This window comes from Xenopus laevis, chromosome 1S (genome assembly GCF_017654675.1).
Source record: "Xenopus laevis strain J_2021 chromosome 1S, Xenopus_laevis_v10.1, whole genome shotgun sequence".
Taxonomy (NCBI): domain Eukaryota; kingdom Metazoa; phylum Chordata; class Amphibia; order Anura; family Pipidae; genus Xenopus; species Xenopus laevis.
Genome location: NC_054372.1, coordinates 30566793 through 30585508, shown reverse-complemented (window position 1 = coordinate 30585508; position 18716 = coordinate 30566793). Strand labels below are relative to the sequence as shown.

Genomic DNA, 18716 nt, shown 5'->3' with positions numbered 1-18716 from the left:
AGCTTATATAAAATGACTTTGGTAAAAAGGAATCCTACTCTGGTTCGGCTTATTGCTAATTGGAGTAATACGCAAGAACTGTAAATCGATTTTATTCTACAATATATACAACTACAAACTATACCTGCAGTGGGTTTTAATTTTAACAGTCTCCATGAATGTATAAAGGTTTTTAAATTTGATGGAATGGTTGTATGTTATGAATGCCTCCTTGATTAACTGCTTTCTTCTTTGGGATAGTGCTAAGAGTCCTAAAAGTAAGTAATCTTTGGCCATCCACATCCAGGCAATGTAACATTTGGATTGCCTTGTATAATGTAATTTGTTTACCTGTTGCCTTTTTTGGGCCAGGGGCTTTGGTGTTCCATATTTTAGAGTAGCACAGCTAGTCCTTTTTATCTTTACTTGCAGGGCTTCAGTTTGGATTGCAAATGAGATAGTGGCCATTGCAATATTATTTACTATGACTTCCATCTCTTGCACCATCTCTTGCACATTCTTTTCAGGTCTATTAGTTGAAGGTGATGTTCTACATAATAGAATTTGTCTCCCCTAACACCCTGAGGAGTTTGTCGTTTGAAGTAAGTTGTTGTCCCATTTTACCCACTTTCATTTGGAGGTTGTCCACAGCTTTATCAATAGTTTTTCTATTACTGGATTACATACCTTGGAAAGTTTTTTTGCTATTTGTCAGCAATTGTTTGCCCTAACATCAGAGATCAGCGTCTTGTCATGCATGACTAGTTTACATCTTTCCTCCTTGCCATCTTGGTGCTCGGGTTTGTTTTCTGCCTCTTAATTTGACTGTCATTCATTTTTGTCTAGAGAGATTTTATAGCAGATTTTCAGAGGGAACTTGAGGGGCTTTTTCCTCAACTGTGGCACAATAACTAAAAGTCAAAGGTGAATATTAAAAACAAAAAATAAACATAGCAGACCCAAATGTTTGCATCATTCACTGACCATAGATACTGGAATTCTACTTTATACTTGACATTTGTAGATAGCATCTAATTGATCATTAAAACATAAACCGTGTATTATTAAAAAGAGTGGACTAACCACAGTGGACTTGGACGCTGAACATGGATTCTGTTCAGAATTTAGATAATAAGCAGCTCACATACCCTGTTAATTTGAAACATACGGGAAAAGGCAGCCCACTTCAAGATATAATTGACTTACCCGACAGATTCTGTAGTACGATTAAAAGATTATATAAACACTGTAAAATTAGTTAAATATAAAATTATACATGCATATCCCCAAAGCACATGGCCTCCCAGGAAATGCACTTTCAGAATGGAGCACACAGAGTTGGGACAGTCTCTATATGCTGTGTGTCTTGCCCTTGCCGGCTCAGAGATCCCGCATTAGTAAACTAGACCTTTGGTGGTGTTTTACATAAATTTGCTCAATTTACTATGACACTTGAATAGTTACTGTAGCAAAACTGGCAACAATGTCTAGACCACCTCTAAATGACTATATTGTAATTTTCATTGACTTCATTGCTGCCACTTTATTACAGTCAATTTGCAGCCACTCTAACTAAACATAATGATGTTGAAAATAAAGGTTATTGGTAATCAGTGTCAGGCAGCCCATGAATAATGGTGTCAGTGACACAGTTAATCAATATGTATGTGTATCTGGAGGCATTAATAAAGTACTGTACAGGCAGCATAATATTAATCCTATGAAGTGTGAATGTCATTAATACTAATGAGTATCTATTACATAAGCTACTAAACATGTTTCCCTCAATCAGTGTTATAAAATAACATGCAGCCATTGTGCTAACCCAGTAAATCTGTAGCAACCACAGTATAAGTCTACTCTAGCTATTAAAGGGGAACTAAGCTTATTTACATGCACAGTCATGAATAATGATTTCCCTTAATTTTGAAGTTACTTAGATTTATTTGCTAGGCTACTAAATTGAGTCAGTGTTATTAAAAAGTATATAGCTATGTTAACAGTTGCTGCCGTATGACTATTGCGTTCTGAACCCATCTCAGCCATCCACAGGTGAGAAAAATGTTTTGGAATTCCCACTTGTAATCAGCTGCTGAACTACAATACCGTTAGGTCAGCAGTTTCCAGACTTTTTTTGGTCAAGCTCCTTTTTAAGATCCAATATTTGTCCAGGGCCCCCTAGCACAGAACATGGTTACAAAGATACAGTATGTAAACATCAATGCATAATTGAGGTGATGTACCTGAAGTAAATGCAGCTTATGTGTTAAAACTGATGCAATTGGACATTCACCCCAACACAAATAGGATTCAATTGCTCTGAAAGTTTTCTGTGTCAGGTTGGCACACGTTCCATGGCTGTGAGTGTAATTAACATATGCACCACATTGGCAACTGCTGTGGGAACCCTGAAGCTACCGTCTGTTTTGGATGTGCTTAATGAAGCCTATAAGTAATATCAGCTTGTCATGCCCTACCATCAATAAGTGACCTTGAGGTTACCATGCATTAGTTATAAACAGATTTTGCAATCAACATTCAGAGCAAAAGTACTTCTGCTATCACTGCACTCCAGCTCTAGATTTCAAGTGCCTTAAATGGCCAGATTATAAGCATTCTTGACTAGAGGTAAAGTTAATGTAATAGCTTATTATGAATGAATCAACATCTTCAATTGACAGATCCTCTCTAGCATGTCATTATAGCATGATTGATAATTTACCAAGAATGAAAGCTTACACTATAAACTCTGTTAATACACTATGAAAATTCTCATCAGTGTACCATGCCCTACAATGATCAAGAGATGTGGCTAAAAGTTTTACATGCATACATTTGAATATTAACTGGGTATCTAGGTAGTTCTAAAGACATGCCCCCTCCGATCCATTGGACGTTACACACCACACACCAAATAATCATCAACATCTACAATCATAGAAATTCCACCAGTAATACATCACTATTGGGTTTGCTTACTTCATTGGCTTCTTCATGTGTAGGTTCCATGTGTGGTGCAGAAACCTAAGGATGCAAGTAAAACAGGGAATTGCAAATCTGTTTTTTGTTGAGAAACACAGACACCTTTTGTTTTGTGATTCTGAAATATCTCTGCCCCCTCAACCAGGAACTCTGGGCATCAGTCTGCTGTGCTGTCTGAAGTCGGAATCTCACCTGGTCCCATAATGGTTACAGTTGAAGGTGACCTATAGACCTGGTGCATGCAAGCACATGACAATTCAATAATAGAAGCTGGCTTCCTAGCAATCCGGAGGTGGGTTGGGGGTGTGTGGGGGCTAACAGCTTGTTACTCCAATGTGCTCTGCATTGCCATATATGAATGTCTAGGTGTTGGTGTTGTCTGGGGTTCAGAGAGCATCTGATATATCTTAGAGGTTAGCCCCTTTTGTGGAAGGCCAGATTTTGCTTATAGCTCAAAAGGCGTAGGAGGGTTCAATTTTGCAATAATAACAGAAAGGCCTTGCAAAGTGCCTAAGTTCCAAATATTAAAAAAAAAAAATCAAAAAAAAAAATCAAAGTCTCTTGGGCTTTCTTAGCTCAATAAATGGCAAGATCTCCTTGGTATAAAGATCCAGTAAATCACCAATAGACTGTGTTTCTGTGGATACCCATTTGGTAATCACATTCTGATGAACCCCAGGGTGAAATTCATGGTTGTTGAGTTGCAGAGACTAAGTTATGCTTCTCTCTTAATTTATACCATAACAAGAGTGTATGCTGTGTAGATGAAAACAAAATTTCCCTATCCTGCAAGGGACCCGGCTTTGACCAGACCCAATGATTTAAATGGCCTACAATGGACATTTCATTCTCTATAAGACCCCATTTAGTAGTAAGATACCAACTTGCCCAAGCTAAAAGCTGTCTCAGATGTGCTGCCTCATAATATCTACTGAAGGAAGGGACTTCCAGTCCTCCCAGCCTATGTGTTACCATCATAACTTTTTTTTAGAGATTCTATGTTTGCGATTTGACTAAATAAAGTCATGACATATTGCTTGGATCTCATTAGGATTTTTTGGCCCTCATCATTCTTGAACATTCCTGAATTCAATTTAAATGTAATACCAATATTTATTACAAAAGTGAAATCATAAATGTGATGATTCTCTGTCTTCATAATAGAACATTCTATGGCAGTTATCCCCAACCAATGGCTTGTGAGCAACATGTTGCTCACCAACCCCTTGGATGTTGCTCCCAGTGTCCTCAAAGCAGCTGCTTAATTTTGAATCCTTGAGGTGGAAGAAAGTTTTGGCTGCCGGTCCACATAGGGTCTACTAAATGACCAATGGCAGCACTTATTTTACACCACCCAGGAATATTGGGGGCATCAAAAGTTAGGCACCCCCAAGTGATTGTATTTACTTACCTAACACCCCAAGCTCCTATAAGCAGAAAACCGCTCCGGCATGGGGGTTCTTCCAGCGAGCACCACTGATTGATATTCTTCCTGCTTCTTCTTTCTTCTCGTGGCTGCAAATGCGCAGTAGAGCTTTAAGGGAACAGTAACACCAAAAAATGAAAGTGTTTTAAAGTAATGAAAATATTATTACCCTGCCCTGCACTGGTAAAACTGATCTGTTTGCTTCAGAAACACTACTATAAATCATATAAACAAGCTGCTTAATAGCAATGAGTAGCAATGGTGGACATTGAAAAAAGGCTATATGACACAGGATAAATAATAGATAACAGAAAACAGATTATGTTCTACAGAGTTTATCTGCTATCTGCTGTGTAACCTGAGCCTTTTCTCCTTTGAATGGCTGCCCCCCATTGCTGCACAGCAGCTTCTTTATATAAACAATTGTAGTATTTCTGAAGCAAACACACCAGTTTTACCAGTACAGGGCAACCGTATATTATATTTTTATTACTTTAAAACAATTTCATTTTTTGATGTTACTGGTCCTTTAACAAAAAAGACAATCAGCAATTAAGCACTAGGTGGCATGCTCTTGTATGCCTCTAAGTATTTACTATGTCAAGTATTTTATAAATTTTATTTAGTCTGTTACAGCAAAACCACTGTTACTTGTTTGCTAAAGGATATTGCTCAAAGGACTTATCAAAAGAGTTAGAAAGTTAAGTAGACATTCTTTAATTTTTTATGCACTATATGTATTAATAATGCAAACAAACGCATAAGTCTACATCATCAATACCATACACCGAACTGCAGCTGTGGGGACTCCTTCCAAGTAATCCAGAACTAGAGATTCTGAGAGACTTTTATTGTCTGATATATTATTATTCAGTTATTATTGACGTAATATTTCTCTTTCAAGACATGTCTATGGCTATTACGTTTCCTAGCATGAGTTTAGCATTTCTGTATGTACCCATAAAAAATTGTGCGGTCAGTAGTGATGAGTAGTGATGGGCGAATTTATACGACAAGTGCAAATTTGCTGGCGTCGAAAAAAAAGGCAGAAAAAAATGGTCGTTTTTGACGAGACGTCAGTGCCGTTTCGCAAATCTTTTGCCATTTCGCAAATTTAGTGGGAAATTCGCTAATTTTTCGGCAAAGCAAAACTCTGCAAATTCGCCCATCACTGGTTTTTACACCAGGCACACTCTGCACAAAATTTGTGTCAGTAAATTGTACAAAACCATGCCAAAATTTTCACTGCAAGAAAGCATGTAAGAAAAACACAGCCTATCGATTTGCATGAAAAATGTATTAAAAGAAAAAAACACTGACTCACTACAATGTATTTTGGGTGAAAAAAACCCATTGATGTCAATGCATTTCACAGATTTTCACTATTTTGTGAAATTTTTCATGGTTTTGTATATTTTTAAAAACAGGACTGATTTGCTGATCACTATATATGTTGAGATACTATGATAACAAAATAAGCTTTTATTTTTTGTCTGGGTTCCCTGCTATTACTGTATTTAATTATTTGCGTATTACTTGATGCCAGTAAAGGAATACCTAGACATGTTTAATAAAGTTACAAGCCAGGGTGATATTGGGAACAGTTTTTAATGCAGTTTATACCTTTAGACCTGTTCAGAACCTGTTATTTAATTCTGTATGGACTCTATATAACGTTAATGGCTAACATTCAGATGCAGAAATTGGTTTATATGCACTGGGGAAATGTACAATTGTAAACACAAAGACAGAGGCTGCACATTTCTGTAATTAGTAACTCTGGTGAAAGAAATGTATAAAGCAGATATTTGACCATCATTTTATTTTGACATGACAACATACATTAAGGGGCACATTTACTTAGCTCGAGTGAAGGATTAGAATAAAAAATAGTTTGAATTTCGAAGTATTTTTTTGGCTACTTCGACCATCGAATTGGCTACTTCGACTACGAACCGAATGATTCGAACTAAAAATCGTTCAAGTATTCGACCATTCGATAGTCGAAGTACTGTCTCTTTAAAAAAAAATTCGAACACCTACTTCGCCACCTAAAACCTATCCAGCATCAATGTTAGCCTACAGGGAAGGAAAATCGTTTGATCGATGGATTAAAATCCTTTGAATCATTTGATTCGAAGGATTTAATCGTTCGATCGAACAATTTTCCCTTCGATCGTACGAACGAAGGAAATGTGGTAAATCCTTCAACTTCGATATTCGAAGTCGAAGGATTTTACTTCGACGGTCGAATATTGAGGGTTAATTAACCCTCGATATTCGACCCATAGTAAATGTACCCCCAGGAGGAAGATTTATCAGAGGTCGAGGTGAATTTTTGAACTCATAAAATTCGAATTTCAAGCTATTTTTTGTGTACTCCGACTAGGGAATAGTCCAAATTCGAATTTGAAAAAAATTCGAAAATTTGAATATCGAAATTTATCATTTAAAAATTTGACTTTGACCATTCACCATATAAACCTACTGAATTGCTGTTTTAGCCTATGGGGCCCCTCCTAGAACCTATTTGGAGTCAATTGGTGGACTTTGAAAAATCAAAGGTTTTTTGGGGAAAAACTTAGCCTTTTGCATTATAAGATTGTAACAATCCAGGTTTTGAAGATAAATGGAAATGTATTTAGTAGCTTTTTTACTGAGTGGTAAGATGCTTTATGTTTTTTTCTAATATATGACTGTTACCGTTGCTCAGTCATGTTTTGAAAACTTGTTTTCCAGGACAGCCCAGTGGTATTCCAGTCGGACAGAAATATTACAGTGAATGCAAGAAATGAGAATGGGCAGTTAACAGGTCAAATGACAGTAGGTGAGTAATATGTACCATCTTAACAAATATCAATAATATCAATATACATGAGTCCCATATCTATGCAACGTTTCTGGGCAACACGCACCCTTTCTCAAGCTTGTCTTTGTTGCAGCAATCTATCATGTGAGACAACGGCAAAAGAAAAAATTGCATTCATGGAAAAAAGTGAAAGTGACGTGTCAGTTCATCACTACTAGCATTCATATTAGCAACATATAAGCAACTAGCCATAGATCTGTATATGTAGCAAGTGAGGGAATACAGGGTTAAGGAAGATACTGTAGCTCAAAGTTGATCCAGAGACTAGTCACATTGCCATTTTAGAGTCAGGAAGGAATTTTTCCCCCTTTGAGGCAAATCGGAGAGGTTTCAAATGGGGGTTTTAGACATTAGAGAGAACAGGTAAGACAATGAGTGTACCTGATCCACTCTTGAAGTCATCTGTAAAACTGCTAAGGTTGGAGAGAGTCAATTTAGCACTATTATCCTTCATGTTGTGGCTAAAAGTTGTGACAGTAATTTCTTTTGAAATTAAGTGAGTTTCCTAGAGGAAAGGCATAGCAAAGCTATTTCTGGATCAGGGGGTAGCTGTGGGGGTTATTTGCTAAACTCCTAATACAAAAATCACGAAAAATTTGTGATTTTTTTTTTAAAATCGTACTTTTAAAAAAAATCACGAATTTTTCAGAATTTATTAAACCCAGAGGATGGAAAAGTCCTCTTTTCCATCCTGAAAAATCCAGCATCTCAGACCTGTCGAGGTTGTATATAAGTCAATGGGAGAAGTCCCTTTGATTTTTTGATGTGCGCTGGGTTTTTGGCAATACCCTGAATTTCTTGGAGTTTTCGGGTATAAAATCCGAAAAAATCTTGAAAATCTGATTTTCACAATTTTTTTCGAATTTTTTCCCTCAAACAAAATTTTTGGGAAAGTATATTAATAAATAAGCCCAAAAAACCTGTGCGGATTTTGTCATAATTTTTTTCAGAAAATATAGAGATAAATTTGGACTTCTAATGCACAATATCATTAGCCTTTAATTGTGTCCTGTTGGAGAAATGGACTATCCATGGTTTGCTTCTTCTTTATCTTTATCCTCTTGCTATCATTTTTAGTAAGAGACAACTCATTTTTCTAATAGAAAGCAAACCTACTACTTTTTAGTTACAATACTATGCTACTGTTACTGTATTTTAAATGCCAGGGGCTTGGCATTGCTTTTGATGTCAGCTGTTAAGAATTTATGTATATCACACCACTAGTGATGGGGGAATTCACGGCGAATTTGCGCGATTCGCCGCCAGCGAATAAATTCGCGAAATGCCCGTGAAAATTTGCGTCAAAAACGGGCACCGGCGTCGAAAAAACGGGCGCCGGCGTCAAAAACGAGACGTCGGCGCCGTTTCGTGAATTTTTCGCTGTTTCGCAAATTTCGCGCGAAATTCGCAAATTTTTCGACAAAGCGAAGCGGCGCAAATTCGCCCATCACTACACACCACTCTCTTCTGCTGTATGGTCAGCAGAGACCAAAATTCATACATGCAATTTATCTGTTACAATGGCAGAATTCTTAAGAATAGTCTTTGTTTTACTGCATCAAATAATGTGCAGCAGAAGGCTACTATAGGGGTATGGAATCTGTTACCTGGAATGTCTGAGATTTTTGAATAAGGGATCTTTCCACAATATGGATCTCCATACCTTCAGTCTACTCAAAAATAATTTAAACATTAAACAAACACAATATTATTGTTTGCCTCCAATTAGGATAAATTAAGGTTCAAATACAAGGTACTGTTTTATTATTAAAGAGAAAAAAGTAAATTACTTTTAAAATTTGGAATTATTAGATTAAAATGGAGACTATGGAAGATGGCCTTCTTATAAATTGGAGCTTTCTGGATAATGGATTTCTGGATAATGGATCCCATACCTGTATTTAGGGGCACATTTACTTTGCTCGAGTGAAGGAATAGAATAAAAAAAACTTCGAATTTCGAATGGTTTTTTTGGCTACTTCGACCATCAAATTGGCTACTTCGACCTTCGACTTTGAAACAAACGATTCGAACTAAAAATCGTTTGAATATTCGACCATTCGATAGTCGAAGTACTGTCTCTTTAAAAAAAACTTCGACCCCCTACTTCGCCACCTGAAACCTACCGAGGTGAAATGTTAGCCTATGGGGAAGGTCCCCATAGGCTTTCTAACAATTTTTTGGTCAATAAAAAATCGTTCAATCGATTAAAATCATTCGAATCGAACGATTCGAAGGATTTAATTGTTCGATCGCAAGATTTTTCATTTGATCGTTCAATCAAACTATTTGCGGTAAATCCTTCGACTTTGATATTTGAAGTCGAAGGATTTACATTCGGCAGTCGAATATCGAGGGTTAATTAACCCTCGATATTCGACCATATGTAAATCTGCCCCTTGGTGTACATACCCATATAGTGTACATTAAATGCTAACTTTGGTAAAATATTTCCCAAGCTTGCAGACAGATGTCTACAATGACCTCCAAATATGTAAATATAAGGCCATAAAGTCAGACTATGTTTAATTGATATTTATGCTAGTTATGTAAAGCAGCTCATTTCATTGTGTAATGCTCTTTTTGGATGATCTGCAGGGCACAATAGAGCTTTTTCTGCCGTTATAATAAAGGGCGATAATCTTTATATCTGACTGACTGCTGATCAGTACCTGGGAGAACAAATTTACTTTGCGGGTCATTAGCTTGTGCCCTTTTGAGAAGATTTATAGAGTATATATAATTTCATAAAGCCATTGCATTTGAAGAAAAAATACTCATGTATTGCTTTGTTAACACAGTCATATAATGCCTCATTAATCAGTATCAGTTGTTGAGTGCATCCCAGTGCAGAGTTTAACTTGTGTCACAGCATCTGCTTTATGAAGCTCTAACCAATTTGACAGAAAACAGTATCAGTGTTAGTTTTTATCATTGCAATGCTTGGCCACATCGCCCAATGAGGTTTAATGGCAGTATGGTCCTATGAGGATTTGCTTAGTTGTGTTTCTGTATTGTGCATTTCTTGGTTTATTTTTTATCCATTTGAATGTAGAAAACACTTTGATAAAGGCTAGATCATCATCATCATATTCATGACTCCTAACAATCTATTAGCATATGAAACATTTCAGCACATCTGTTAGGTGCAAAAAAAAGTTAATTCAGATGCAAGCCTATACTAAAATTAGCTGCACTGTTACTATTGTATTCCCAGAGGGTGAGCCTTTGCAGCGGTGTGGAGGCAGGGTATTGTATAACTGTAACTATATGAAGTGCACAATAATCGGGTGCCAGAAACTGCATGTAGCTGAGTTACAATCAAATGTGGGTGCTGTTTTATTATTACAGCGAAATCAAAATAAAGGAAATCAATTTAAAAAAAACATTTGGTAACAATGGAGTCTCTATGAGGTCACATTCCTGTTATTAAGAGCATTCTGGATATACAGTTTCCTTTTTTAGATGTTACACTGAGAAATAAACTGGAATACATTTTTTAAAAATTGTGTTTAAAGGAAAGTAGAAATACACGTTACTGTAACTCTGCAGAACTGCCCCGACTTAGTGTTGGACATCTGGGATAATGTGAAAACTATATGAGCATCTAACATGACAATAATTATACAAGGAGAGCTAGAATATAATAAGACTATAATAAGACATCATTTTATTGCAACAATGGACGCACATCAACATTTTAGCCAATTTGACCCCATTATCAAGCTCAAATCTTATAGCAAAAATTTCCCTATTCATAATTATAATTTCTGAAAGTATCTAAGGGCAACACAAAATAATTTACAATATTTTAAATATAAGGATCATTTCAACAGAAGTTGTAAAATGTCCAGCTATCTCCAAGTGCATTGTAGTCCATGTAAACTCCCATCCCATTCCCATTCCTCTAGTTCTAATTAATATTGTTCTAAATGGGATCTGACATGACACAGAAATAAGACAGTTGACTTGCTACCCAGAAACCAAACCCAGGAATAAAACTGGTGCAGCATTTTGCAGTCATAAGAGGTCAGAAGTAACTCAATATCAAAGTCAAAGTGCTATCTAAACTACGAGGCGACTTGCTGCCTTGGTCTTGCTTTTTCTACTACCCATCTGATTGAAATGAATAGACACTCACAATTGAATCTTGTTGAGTGTAGTTAAGGGATCTTTTCCAGGCCCTTCTAAATCATATGTCAACCTTTAAGCAACTGTTATAAACACACATGAGGGTGACTTCAGAATACACTAGCTACATAAACATTAAGGTATAAAAGATCCTATTCTACTAGGAATAGATGTAGAATTCTTTTCTCTTATACTGTATATCTAAATAACAGTATGGAGGGCCCAGAACCTTTGCATTGATACATATCAACATGAGCTGCTATTTTTGTTTGCCTTGAATTAATGGAGACATAAGCATTACTGTCAATGGAGATATTGTTCACTGCATAGACCTTATGTATGTTTATATTATTGTACAATACTACATCATACAAAAAGTACAGCTTTTTGGGGCTTGTTTGTATTTTGGACAGAAACTTTAAGAATCATTTGGTAAAAACAGAATTATTTGGAAACAATTAATGAATTTCAACTTTTCTTAAAGTTATTCTTGTATAATTAGCTTCAAATCTATTAGACAGGAAAAAAAGCACACTATTAAATAATATAATTAACCTGGAGGTCAAATGCAGAAGGAACAACAAAAAAATTGCTGAGCTCTGTAATTCTGCGTTCTATTGGCGTAACAAAAATATATTTAATCTGCACAATAAATAATGTTCCTCTAAAGCAGTTATTTTAAAAAAGAAAATTATGAGCATGAACGTGAGAACTGCTGGGTCTTATTTAAATGAACTAATATGTTTTCCATTTAGCTGTGTTAAAACAGTTTTTTGCTTGGAGCTCTTCCTCTTAAGTAGGTCAAATGACTTTTTAATATTACATTGGGAAGAAGCTAGTTTTTTTTTACAAAACAGTGGCAGGCCTTTGCCGTGGGTGTAACAAATAAAAAAAACTATGATAACCCTAAATCTTCCTTCTGAAGAGCCATAGCATGGAATATTCTTGCTACTGTTGACCAGAGTTTATAATTTAAGATTGAGTGCCAGTGCCAGTTCCAGATGTTATCATACTGCTATCAGTCTCTGCTAATTAGGGAGATGTTGAACTATTCTAACCCCATCTAGCACCCCTCTCAGTTACCAAGCTTCCGTGTGTGGTAAAACTTCTTCTTAGACCTGCAGATATGGTACAAATGTGAATTTTAGTTAGGATTTCAGCTTTGTTCAGTGTGTTAATTTATGTAATGCACTAATTATGACATAAATGATATAGTATGTTGGTTAAATGTTCATGGTACAGATGGTATTTAAGTAGAGCAGTGCTGTCCAACTTCTGTGGTACCGTGGGCCAGAATATTTCTGGCCTTCATGGTGGAGGGCCGATAATGGAAGCCAGTGTTGACCACTCCCTGTTTTTAAACCACACTCACTTTAAACCACACCCATGTTACCACAAGACCATGTCCACATTAATTGTGGTAGCACACCAAAAGACCAAATGATTGGTGCTCACTGCAGGTCATTTATCACTCATATGTGAAAAAGTTAAGTCATATTAAAGGAACAGTTCAGTATAAAAATAAAAAGTGGGTAAAGAGATAGGCTGTACAAAATAAAAAATGTTTCTAATATAGTTAGTTAGCCAAAAAATGTAACTATAATGTAATGTATAAAGGCTGGAGTGACTGGATGTCTAACATAACAGTACAGAACACTACTTCCTGCTTTTCAGCTCTCTCGGTTTCCATTCAGAGCTGAAAAGCAGGAAGTAGAGTTCTGTTCTATTTTGTTAGATATCCGCTCCCTCCAGTCTTTATACGTTTAATTTGGACATTGGACCTAATATGTATGGGTGTGTCGGTTCCTGATATTAGTGGATATACATAAATTATAAATGTGCACCAAACTGCGTAGAAGGAGTTTACCTTAGAGTGTGGATAGAGTGTGTTGCATATATATATATATATATATATATATATATATATATATATATATATATATATATATATACAATAAAAAAGCCTGCACTCATAGGTCTTGTACTGTGAAAAAAGAAAATGTATTTATAAATACATTTTCTTCTTTCTTTCTTTTTTCTTTTTTCACAATACAAGACCTATGAGTGCGGACTTGTTTGTTGCTTAATACTATGAATTTTTGTTCCAGCACCTGGGCAGTTACAGGTGATCTGTGTGCACCAGGCCAGGCCATATATACAGAGTATGCTATAACAGAGGAGCACTCCAACATGAGTCATAAGGGTCAATGCCATCCTTGACTTACAAAGCATTGTAGTATAAAAAACAACTACCATCATTTCATCTGTTAGCATAAGCCTGCATTATATGCTAAATTATTTTTGTCACCTCCTCTTCCTAGGGGCAGACTTTGTGGAAGCCCAGTGCAAAAGATTTGAAGTTAAGTCACACGAAGACGAGAAGATTTTGTTTATGGCAGATGAGGAGGAAATTGTTATAGGAGCTGACCGGCTCAGAGTTACAGGTAAAGCATTGCATCCTTGTGTTGTTCCCAAGCATTGATCTAGAAAACACCAAGAATGTATAGTGCTTGGTCAAAAGCAGTGACATGAATGAAACACTTTACCCTTGTAGGGACTCATGCTTCTGAGAATTGACTACTCAGACTTGTAAATAACATAGTTCCACTTAAAGATAGAAACCAACTACATAGTATCTCAGAATATAGTCTACTAATTCACCCATTTAAGATTTGCTTTAGACCCCAGAGACATAAAGGCCCCTTACATATGAAAATGCGTTCTTTGGGTTTATCAAACTGCTGCTGTTTGTTGTCTTTCAGTGTAAATGGACTATTGTCTCTCTTGACTTCTCTTATTTAGGACAATATGCAAAGAAAGGCATAAAAGAAATAAAAACAAGCAAATATAAGATCACAAAGACACAAATCCCTTTTACCAGTGTAATAATGTTTAGACAGTTTATGACCTTAACTGAGCATGGCATCATTTATTTGATTAAATATAACGTATTTGTCAGTAAGATGTTTTATTGCACATGCTGCACACTGGTGCAAATAACGATATGTGAAAGCATGTATCCATTGACTGTTCATGCCAAGGTAGAATCAATCAATCAATATTTAATTATTATACCACTATTAGCTAGTACAATATGTATTTGTCTGATACCTTTCTGTTGGATGAATATATTACTACTTTAACGCACACATTATCTATTTATGAACAGTCTATTGCTTTGCTTCTGGTACTATATTTATCACTCTTCCAGCGTGAGATAATGAGTAAATCTTTACTGACACATTTTAGCCTATATTTCATGCACCATGTACATTACCTTATCCAGCGTTTATCTGTGTTTTTCTAAGATGGGTGTCTAGTTAGCAATCTAGCAATCTGTGCACTGCAGTATCCCTTAGCAAGCAATCAGAGATTTAAAGGGATTAAATCACACACAGTGCTATAGGGAGCTCAAGCCGGAATAATTGAAGGGTAAGGGTAACATCTTATATACACTCCTCTTATTCCTGGTGGACTCCCTTTTAACACAGTGCAGTTTTCTGCTAATAGGACTCCGAGCTGGGGTATCTGATAAGTGAATACAATTACTGTGGGGTGCTTAACTTTTGGTACCCCCAGTTATTTCATATTTCCTTCTTTTAACTTTTAATGCTAAGTCTCTTCTGTACACCCTCTTGCTTCTCCATTGATTCTATGGTTACCAGAAGGTATGGCCAAAAATGTAATTGCATTTACACAATATGCCTAAATCTGACTATACACATGCCTTTTTTATGGCTTATTTATAGTCAGGGAGGCCCAGTTATCAAAGCTCAAATTTCGAATTCATGTGATTTTTTCTGAATTTGAATATACTCACAATTCGACTGGGAGGTTATTTAAGAAAAAAATTGAATGTCAAATATTCTAATTAATGGTTCCGACCTGAAAATTTTAATTATATTCGATTCGAATCGAGTTTTTCTACCAAAAAAAAACCTTGAATGTCAGTTATGCTATTAACATCACCAAATGGCTCAAGGAACCTATGCCATTGTCTTGTAAATGAATTTAGCAGGTTTTAGGTGGGGAATATTGAATTAGGACTGTTTCCATGGTTGAGGTGTGATAAATCTCACATTCGAAGTTGCTTTCCCAGAGGGGGATTAAAGTTCGAATGCGTGAATATTGACACTCGAAAATGTGAATTTGAATTCAAACTTACTATTTGACCCTTGATAAATCTGCCTCTTTATGTGCATCTTAAATGGGAGTATAATTGTTCCAATCAAAATTCCATACCTACTGTTATGTGTTTTGCTCATTTACAGAGAGCAGTTCCGTTTATGAAGGTGATGTCTAACTGTCTTTTATAATTCAAAAAAATAAGCAAGTCCAATATTCATACATTATTTTGTTCTTACAGTTATAGAGCTAGACAATCTGGGTTGCCTAGGGCAGCCTCAGCCCAGTCCTACTATCACTATTCTAGAATGTGTAAGGAGGGCAATGCGGTTGGAGACCAATAGATTTTTTTCAGCATCTGAGCAGGGCTGTCCTTTTGCCTGAGGCAGCAGAGAGAACTGGATCATCTATTTTTATAACTGTAAGGAAAATAGTGCATGTAGATTGTAAATTATATCCCCTTTAACTGTTTATATTTTCTTTGATTTGAACTTGATTTATGCGCTACCTTGCCCAGTTTGCTGGTACAATAGGTAATGGTATTTTTTAATAATAGGCACAAGATAATAATAATAATAATAGTAACTTGGCCTAACGAGAATTGACCTTTGCCTAGGGTTGCCATCTCTGCTGAGACATATTGCAGTGGAGGGAGCTGGTGACAACAAAGGGGTCGGCTATTCACATCATGGGGGCAGGGAATGAGTGGCCCGGCATGAGACTGGATCAATTGAAAGTGACTCTGGGGAGCTGGTTGTGGTGGAGCAGGGATAAGAGTGGAAGTAGGGGTTGAGTAGGCAGGTTAGGGGACATAACAGTACTGGGAGGTGGGGTGAGGATAGGGAATTACAAGTTTACCAACAAGTATATTACCAGTGAATATATAAAAAAAGAACCTGGAACAAGTTGGTAATTTACCAGTTAGACCAACAAAATACCAGCCGGGTGACAAAGCTACCTATGCTTCTTGACCATCCACAAAACTATCTGATATACATATCTGTGTTGAAGCATTAATCTATCTAAGGAATCCTGCACCCATAGCTGTGTACATCGAACAATTTAATATGTATGTATAGATAAATATATAGATAGATTGATGGATCGATAGATAGAAAGATGATAGATAGATAGATAGATAGATAGATAGATATTAGTATTTAAATCTAATTTGTTGCCATGTGTAAAGCTATAGTAAAATGAGTGCCATTGTTGCTCTAACTATGAGCTTTATCAGACCCCTACAAATCTATAACTAAAATTACACATTTCTCCTAGAAACGTCTTGTAGAATTACATCTTCTTGGGGCATTTTGGATGTAAAATAAAGGTAGCCAAAGTTGAATGTCTTTTTTGAGTCCAAAGGAAACTGTAAATTACTGTTGTGTTTTGGGTTTTGTAGAATCTTAGCTTAAGGGGGAAAGCAGTAAGTGCCAATGTAGATTAATACACCACAGTATGGTGTTAAATGACATTCAAGGCCTTGGCAGTTAATGTAGTGTGAAAGTGTTCAGAGAATTAACCAAAATAGCAGCTAAATAAAAATCATGTTCTTAGGCACTATCCAAGCAATTGAAGGGCTGTGTTTAGAAAGAGCTTAGATTAAATTGAAACCAACAAGCAGTATATTTTACAGTAAATACACATATACTGTAGGTATGCATTTAGAATATATAGGTACTGTATGCAACCTAAATTTCATATTTCATTTTTTTTACTTCCATGACCCATCAGTAACCACTGAATGGGCTGTACATAATGTTCTCAATCAGCAAGGACTGGTTCACTGTGATAGTCCCACTTTCATTTGTCGCTTTTTTATACCATAGAACAGTTTGCTCCCCTTATTAAGGGATTATCATTGTCAATACCCAGGCCTCCACCTTTGGAAGCATCAATACCAACATTTTTTGTTTATTACTGAAAAATGTTTTGATTGATTTCAACTATCTAAGAAATGTTATTGTGTTGCTTGTTGCTTGGATGTCATACAGAAGAATATACTGAAAATCATTCTCATTATCTTTCTCCTTTAGTTAAATATTTTTTTTTTTTCATCTGTCAAATACAGGAACAGGATAGAGCATTATGTATTGGCCATAAAATCAGTGGTTTTAAGATTCTAAGTTGAAAGTAAAATGTGATATATAAAAAGCAATTAATTTGAATTTTGATTTTTGTTCATGTGTTTATTTTGCCAACAAAATAAGGTGCTGACACAGGCCTAATCCTGATTATTTAAACAATATCAACATATCAAACAATATCAACATTACTTCTTGATTTAGCAAAATGCACTTTATGTATCATTGGCCAGTCAACATTGGCACTCTCGTGGAGATTGGACTAGTGATGGGCGAATTTCTCCTGTTCCCGGCAAAATTTACAAAACAATGAAAAATTTGTGAAAAAAATGAGAAACTCGTAAATTGGTGCTCACATCAATTTTGACTCTGGTGTCAAAGTCAATGGGCATCCGAATAGTGTTGCCACGCAGCGATTTTGACACAAGCGACTTTTCGGACAGGAGATTCGCAAATTTATTCACCAGAGGAGAAATACGGAAATTCATCTCAAATTCCTGACAAGCAAATTTATTCACTAGATTAGACAGAATGGGTGCACTGATGTGTAGATCACAGCTGTCACAGTGCAAAAACATAAATATCTGCAATATATCTTGGGATGCTAGGAATTGGTGTGGATAAATAAGCATGAAGATAAGGTTTAGGTCAAGATAAAGATTGACCTTTAATTATGTCGTTAGAACAAATATGACAGTGGATCATATTTATCTACATCCAATAATGGGCCAGATTCAATTCAGTGAGAAAAAGGTTTAACATGTGAAAAGTCATGGACGAGATTCAATTACAGATGCAGTTCAATTCTGAAAAACGTATCTCACTGTTTATCACGTGAAAACTCTATTGAAGTCTATGGGAAAAAACTGGAAATGATTTTGGAGAAAATGTTTTTTCTCCTTGAATTAAAGCTAGTCTATGAGTTTTCACGTGATAAACCACGAGTTAACTTTTTCTCGCTGAATTGAATTGAATCTCGCTGAATAGTGTGTCTACCCTATTAACCACCTTCCAAATCCTGGCACCAGGTAGGCAGCAAATGAATCTTTTGTAGCAAGGAACAAGCGGCATCCTAGATAGAGTACTAGACTAACTGTGTCTATCTCTACTTTCTTCTAGG

The 18716-nt window shown here is 36.1% G+C and overlaps 1 protein-coding gene across 2 annotated transcripts in view; it reads left to right on the top strand.

The window, feature by feature from the left end:
- Window positions 1-18716, top strand: part of sgcz.S (sarcoglycan zeta S homeolog) — a 426387-nt gene that overhangs the window by 386295 nt on the left and 21376 nt on the right. For both annotated transcript variants that reach the window (XM_018243160.2, XM_041579488.1), the window contains 2 exons: window positions 7127-7214; window positions 13709-13831. In XM_018243160.2, coding sequence (XP_018098649.1) covers window positions 7127-7214; window positions 13709-13831 — 211 coding nt within the window. The remainder of the gene's footprint in view (window positions 1-7126; window positions 7215-13708; window positions 13832-18716) is intronic.